The sequence below is a fragment of the Macrobrachium rosenbergii genome, chromosome 48 (genome assembly GCF_040412425.1).
Source record: "Macrobrachium rosenbergii isolate ZJJX-2024 chromosome 48, ASM4041242v1, whole genome shotgun sequence".
NCBI classification, from domain to species: domain Eukaryota; kingdom Metazoa; phylum Arthropoda; class Malacostraca; order Decapoda; family Palaemonidae; genus Macrobrachium; species Macrobrachium rosenbergii.
In genome coordinates this window covers 76,715,220-76,722,719 of record NC_089788.1, presented here as the reverse complement: position 1 = coordinate 76,722,719, position 7,500 = coordinate 76,715,220, and the positions used below count along the sequence as shown (strand labels likewise).

At 40.0% G+C, this 7,500-nt stretch overlaps 1 protein-coding gene across 1 annotated transcript in view; it reads left to right on the top strand.

The window, feature by feature from the left end:
- The window catches only part of LOC136831151 (transcription factor SPT20 homolog), an 11,670-nt gene extending 7,489 nt beyond the window's left edge, over window positions 1–4,181 (top strand). The window contains exons 2-5 of the mRNA XM_067091106.1: window positions 1,699–2,164; window positions 2,421–2,741; window positions 2,806–3,191; window positions 3,282–4,181. Coding sequence (XP_066947207.1) covers window positions 1,699–2,164; window positions 2,421–2,741; window positions 2,806–3,191; window positions 3,282–4,181 — 2,073 coding nt within the window. The remainder of the gene's footprint in view (window positions 1–1,698; window positions 2,165–2,420; window positions 2,742–2,805; window positions 3,192–3,281) is intronic.
- Window positions 4,182–7,500: the final 3,319 nt, after the last annotated feature.

Sequence of the window (7,500 nt, the reverse complement as noted above, 5' to 3'; positions counted from 1 at the left end):
TACTGTCTGCAAAAGGATTTGACTTTTAAATGTAATCCTTAGGGATTACATTTTATATTACATTCCGCTTTAGTATATAAAAACGTAATATAATTGAGTTACCTTAAAGATATCACATAGGTGGCACTGTGGTGTTGAAACCCAACATTAACACAATTTACATTCCTGTAGGGGAGCAGTGTCGTCAGTGCACCTCACGTGGTGCACTGTAGGCATTACTGAAAGGGTGTTTGAAGCGTCCCTTCGGTCCCTACCTGCATCCACATTTTAGCCTATTACTTTACTTCCATTCTGTCAAACCTCTCTAACTTTCATAAATTTAATGCAACTGTTAAGTTTTCTCCCAATTCCACCTTTAGATCCTCGTAACTCCTTTATTTTCTGGATCTCTGTTTTGCTGTCCAGCCACTCGAACTCCCTTTTTTCAATTAACACAAAAGAACTGTTTTGTCAAATGGTCTACAGATCAGGAATAATTCACTGTTTTTCAAACGTTCTTATCACATTACACACATAATATCACGACCCATACAACGCAACGTCTTTCAAGGGGAACCCATCGACTTAAAAACAAAAATTCTTCTTAAATTATTTTCTCAAGCGTCAAAACAAAACTAAAGTGAAGTGGCTACACCCAGCGGAGATCCTTATCCCCCACCAGAAGTGCCCGAAAAGTGCTGGAGATCTACGTGAAGTTGCGCCGCTGAAGTGCTTGCAAGTGTCTCTGGAGAGGAGCTCCCTGAGGAAGAGAAACCGTTGATGTTGTCCCTTTGATCAGACTGCTGACTCAGCCTCGAGTTACATACTTTGTCTTATATAATTTCAAAGACGTTTTCACCTACTACGGGGAGATTGGAAGGCGGTACTCGTTCGTTCCTACCATAGCAGCGTGGCCTGCTTGTGATTATGGGATCCGGGTTCGTTTCCCGCTACCGGACATCATAGTTTCTTCATATTTCTTGCGCTTGGATCTTAAGGCTTTGTAGTGAGAAGTGTATCCAAAAAAGCGCGAAGAATTCGAGGAGTTAAGAGGGCATTGTGGCTATTACAATTATATATATATATATATATATATATATATATATATATATATATATATATATATATATATATATATATATATATATATATATATAAACATCAATTCTGAATTTCGAAGAAATCGCCATTAAACAGAAAGTCTATTTAACGTCAGATACTCAGATGTGCATTAGTGTGATTTTCAAATTGCTCGTATTTTTAATGTGAAGTTTCTCATAAATAGATTGAAAAAATATTTATTTCATTTCCTGCCAGCAAAAGTAATTAATTTATATTAATTTTTTTTATCGCTTGGAAAGAAAAATAATGATTCAGTTTCATCTCACAGACTGAACTGAATTTTTATTCTATTTTAATTGTTCTTTTTATACGTGGAGGTATTCTTTTTATCATATTTATTTATGTCCCTCTGCTCTCTCTTTCTCTCTCTCTCTCTCTCTCTTTATAAGCTCTGTTATTTTCCTCCTCAACATCCCAAGGCAGGCATCTGGTCCAAGACTGATCTCTCTCTCTCTCTCTCTCTCTCTCTCAACTCTCAAATCATTTTCTTTCCCTAAGGCAACATCTGGTCCAAGGCTTATTCAATAAAGTGGTTGAATAGAAGACCTTTGGCTGATAGTCTCTCTAGGAATAAAATCTTTGCTCAACTTACCTCAGCAACAAGACTTTGTTGAACCTCAGCAACAAGACTTTGCTGAACCTCTGCAACAAGACTTTGCTGAACCTCTGCAACAAGACTTTGCTGAACCTCAGCAACAAGACTTTGCTGAACCTCTGCAACAAGACTTTGTTGAACTTCAGCAACAAGACATTGCTGAAACTCAGCAACAAGGCTTTGTTGAACCTCAGCAACAAGACTTTGCTGACCCTCAGCAACAAGACTTTGCTGACCCTCAGCAACAAGACTTTGCTGAACCTCAGCAACAAGACTTTGCTGACCCTCAGCAACAAGACTTTGCTGACCCTCAGCAACAAGACTTTGCTGGCCCTCAGCAACAAGACTTTACTGACCCTCAGCAACAAGACTTTGCTGAACCTCAGCAACAAGACCTTGCTGACCCTCAGCAACAAGACTTTGCTGACCCTCAGCAACAAGACCTTGCTGACCCTCAGCAACAAGACTGCTGACCCTCAGCAACAAGACCTAAGCAACAAGACTTTGTTGACCCTCAGCAAAGACTTCACCCTCAGCAACAAGACCTTGCTGACCCTCAGCAACAAGACTTTGCTGACCCTCAGCAACAAGACCTTGCTGACCCTCAGCAACAAGACTTGCTGACCCTCAGCAACAAGACCTTGCTGACCCTCAGCAACAAGACTTTGCTGACCCTCAGCAACAAGACCTTGCTGACCCTCAGCAACAAGACCTTCTTGACCAGCAACAAGACTTTTTATTGACCCTCAGCAACAAGACCTTGCTGACCCTCAGCAACAAGACCTTGCTGACCCTCAGCAACAAGACTTTGCTGACCCTCAGCAACAAGACTTTGCTGACCCTCAGCAACAAGACTTTGCTGACCCTCAGCAACAAGACCTTGCTGACCCTCAGCAACAAGACATTGCTGACCCTCAGCAACAAGACCTTGCTGACCCTCAGCAACAAGACCTTGCTGACCCTCAGCAACAAGACTTTGCTGACCCTCAGCAACAAGACTTTGCTGACCCTCAGCAACAAGACTTGCTGACCCTCAGCAACATTTGCTGACCTTCCCCTCAGCAGGCAAGACTTTGCTGACCCTCAGCAAAGACTTTGCTGACCCTCAGCAACAAGACTTGACCCTCAGCAACAAGACCTTGCTGACCCTCAGCAACAAGACATTGCTGACCCTCAGCAACAAGACCTTGCTGACCCTCAGCAACAAGACCTTGCTGACCCTCAGCAACAAGACTTTGCTGACCCTCAGCAACAAGACCTTGCTGACCCAACAAGACTCAGCAACAAGACCTTGCTGACCCTCAGCAACAAGACATTGCTGACCCTCAGCAACAAGACCTTTGCTGACCCTCAGCAACAAGACCTGCTGACCCTCAGCAACAAGACTTTGCTGACCCTCAGCAACAAGACTTTGCTGACTGACCCTGACCCTCAGCAACAAGACTTTGCTGACCCTCAGCAACAAGACCTTGCTGACCCTCAGCAACAAGACCTTGCTGACCCTCAGAACCCTCAGCAACAAGACCTTTGCTGACCCTCAGCAACAAGACCTTGCTGACCCTGCAACAAGACCTTGCACCCTCAGCAACAAGACTTTGCTGACCCTCAGCAACAACAAGATTTTGTTGACCCTCAGCAACAAGACTTTGCTGACCCTCAGCAACAAGACTTTGCTGACCCTCAGCAACAAGACCTTGCTGACCCTCAGCAACAAGACTTTGCTGACCCTCAGCAACAAGACTTTGCTGACCCTCAGCAACAAGACCTTGCTGACCCTCAGCAACAAGACCTTTTGCTGACCCTCAAGCCTCAACAAGACCTTGCTGACCCTCAGCAACAAGACCTTGCTGACCCTCAGCAACAAGACTTTGCTGACCCTCAGCAACAAGACTTTGCTGACCCTCAGCAACAAGACTTTGCTGACCCTCAGCAACAAGACCTTGCTGACCCTCAGCAACAAGACTTTGCTGACCCTCAGCAACAAGACTTTGCTGACCCAACAAGACACCCTCAGCAACAAGACTTTGCTGACCCTCAGCAACAAGACCTTGCTGACCCTCAGCACAAGACTTTGCTGACCAGCAACAAGACCTTGCTGACCCTCAGCAACAAGACTTTGCTGACCCTCAGCAACAAGACTTTTGCTGACCCTCAGCAACAAGACCTTGCTGACCCTCAGCAACAAGACTTTGCTGACCCTCAGCAACAAGACTTTGCTGACCTCAGCAACAAGACTTTACTGACCCTCAGCAAAGACAAGACTTTGCTGACCCTCAGCAACAAGACTTTGCTGAACCTCAGCAACAAGATTTTGTTGGACCTCAGCAACAAGACTTTGCTGACCCTCAGCAACAAGACTTTGCTGAACCTCAGCAACAAGACTTTGTTGAACCACAGCAACAAGACTTGTCTGTTTTTTCTTCCAAACACCGACAGAAAAACATTTAATCAATTCGAAAATACACAAAAAAACTTCTCTTACTGAAGCAGCGAAAGTTAAAATTAAGGAACCTATAGACAAGGTTTAATTACTTCTGATAGCTGAAGAAAAGCAAGTTTTCTTTTTCCTCACAAAAAAAAAAAAAAAATGCCTTGGGCAATCGTAGTTTTTTTTTTTTATCTGATCTAATTAAAAGACTTTCAATTAAAACTGCTTTGAGGTTCGTTTTCTGCAAAGGAGAAAGATTTTACTTTTATCGAGTGAAAATTGTGTAACTGGTTTGTTGAAGCTTCGAGCTAGAAGCTATATAATTTTAATGATAAAAATGTTACATAGTTATTCTGTTTTGTTATCTAATTACAACAGTATATATATATATATATATATATATATATATATATATATATATATATATATATATATATATATATATATATTTGCACAGAGAAAGAACGAAAGGTGGTAACTGAGAGAGAGAGAGAGAGAGAGAGAGAGAGAGAGAGAGAGAGAGTGTCAGACCTCAACCGCAGAGTCATCCATATCACAAAATGCGAAACAAATGGGACTTGATCCTTTTAGCTGACGCTCGAATCGTTCCAATATTTTGCCCAAATCCAGACATTCGCCGAGCACGGCAGTTCGTTACATCACGTCATGAAATAGGTGCTATTCTTTTCTTTCCAGAGATTTATACAGTGTGTGTGTTTACGGATTATTATATAGACATACATATATATGTTACTAACAGGACCACATTAAAACTGGATGGTATCTAGCGGACATATTTATTCAAGAAAAGTTATACATTTCTAGGGCTAACTGTCCCCATTGTCAAGTATCCGTGGAATGACCGGACGCGTAGTCCAGCTGTATTTACATTTGTGTGGGGGAGTGGATTAAAGCCCATTCTGTGTTCTGGCTTCTTTATCCTTTAATAACCCTCCTCCTCCTGTGTGGGCCTGCCCTTGTGACCTTGACCTGTGGCTACTTGCAGCTTCTTCCAGATGTTTATTGTTCATGTGGTCTATTGTGTTGTTGCATTTCTATTTTCTATTGTAGGCTGTCTTCAAATCTATTTCCAGTGTTCCTGCCATTGTATTGTTTGCACATGTTATAAAGACATTCTGTACAATCAGTCTGGCCGTTTTGTTAGTGTTCCTGTACAGAATGGCCAAACTGATTGTATATATATATATATATATATATATATATATATATATATATATATATATATATATATTTATATCTTTTGTATATAAATGCACCTTTTCCAAGGCAAAGGGAAGTCTATTGTTAGTTGTGAACCCTTTGGTGGTGGAAAATCTCTGTTCAGTGGCAACGATACCCGCCTTTTGAGGTTGACGCGAATAGAGCATTTATTTCTTCAGTTAATTCTTTATAAACTGAAGAGTAAAACCATAATTTTCTTTGATTATTCACAGGTAAAACTGCAATATCTTCATCTCTCTACATGTAAGAGCTCTCCAACCCAACTGTTATAAAACACTTTTTCCCCTTTTTCATAATATAAAATTCTGACATAACACTTGATGGACCAGACTATGATACACAGAAAGTCAAAGGGTTGGAAGGGATTGATATTAGATTGTAAAAAATTTTTTTGAGAGAATTGGGATTAGATAAGTCAGAGTTTTCGAGAATGGATTGGTATTAGAAAACTCAGAGAATTTGAGGTAGGATTGTTATGAGATAAGGTCAGAGAATCAGAGAGAATTGGTATCAGATAACTCAGAGAATTTGAGATAGAGTTAGCATTAGATAAGTCAGAGAATTTTTTTGAGAGAGAATTGGTATTAGATAACTCAGAGAATTTGAGACAGAATTGGCATTAGATAAGCCAGAGAATTTTTTGAGAGAGAATTGGTATTAGATAACTCAGAGAATTTGAGATAGAATTAGTATTAGATAAGTCAGAATTTTCTTGAGAGAGAATTGGTATTAGACAACTCAGAGAATTTGAGATAGAATTAGTATTAGATAAATCAGATAATCAGAGAGAATTGGTATTAGATAACTCAGAGAATATGAGATAGAGTTAGTATTAGATAAGTTAGAGAATTTAAGAAAGAATTGTTATTAGACAACTCAGAGAATTTAAGACAGAATTAGTATTAGATAAGTCAGAGAATTTGAGAAAGAATTGGCATTAGACAACTCAGTGAATTTGAGATAGAATTAGCATTAGCTAAATCAGAGAATTTAAGAAAGAACTGGCATTAGACAACTCAGTGAATTTGAGATAGAATTAGCATTAGCTAAGTAAGAGAATTTAAGAAAGAACTGGCATTAAACGAGAAAGAATTTTTCAGAGAGAGGTCTAGATGGACCGTATACAAAAGAGAGCCGCTGAATTGGAAGAAGAAGGCTTCTGGATAAGTGGAGAGTCAATAAGACCCCATAATGGCGAATGGAAAAGTAAATATGAATATGCTTCAAAGAGGGATGATAAGTAAAAGGAAAGAAAATTGTCGTTTTTCAAGAATAGAAGGATGACGTTCTTAGGAGCTGGTGGAACGGGTATAAGAAAGGTCTATAAGATTGAAAAAGCATTCGAGAATGAATGAAAAGGGACTAATGCTGTCAGTGCGCCTTGTGCAGTGCACTGTAGGCGTTACTTGAGGTTTATTGCAGCGTCCCTTCGTCCCATAGCTGCACCCACTTTGTAGCCATTTTCTTTGCCTAAAATCTTGCTGTCCAGCCTCTCTAACTATCATTTCTTACTTTAAATGTGGAGTGTTCTCCCAGTTCCACCTCAAGACAAAACCCAAATAATTATAGAGGAAACTCCCATAGCTGCACCCACTTTGTAGCCTTGCTCTTTACCTAAAATCTTGCTGTCCAGCCTCTCTAACTATCATTTCTTACTTTAAATTTGGGGTTTTCTCCCAGTTCCACCTCAAGACAAAACCCAAATAATTATAGAGGAAACTCACTTATGCCAAGTTAACCTAATTCAATGTGTGCCAAAAGATCATTTAGGATATTGGTAAAACAAAAAGAGAACTTTCCTTAATACAATGTTTTTTTCCCCCAGGCCAGGTCAAAACTATTACGTTTTTCCTATGAACGAATCTACCTTATACCAATTACCTTAATGCAATGTGCGCCGAAAGATCATTTAGGATTTTGGTAAAACAAAATACAGAACTTTCGCTGATGCAATGTTTTTTTTCCCCCAGGTCAGGTCAAAACCGTTATGTTTTTCCAATGAGCAGTTATGAGGGCGGATGCGTTCTCTGTACCTTTAATGAGAATGGGTTTGGAAAGCTGTATAAATATTTTTTTTTTTTCCCTTGATGCACTGATGAATATTTCAGCTATGAAATAACATGACACTGGTGGA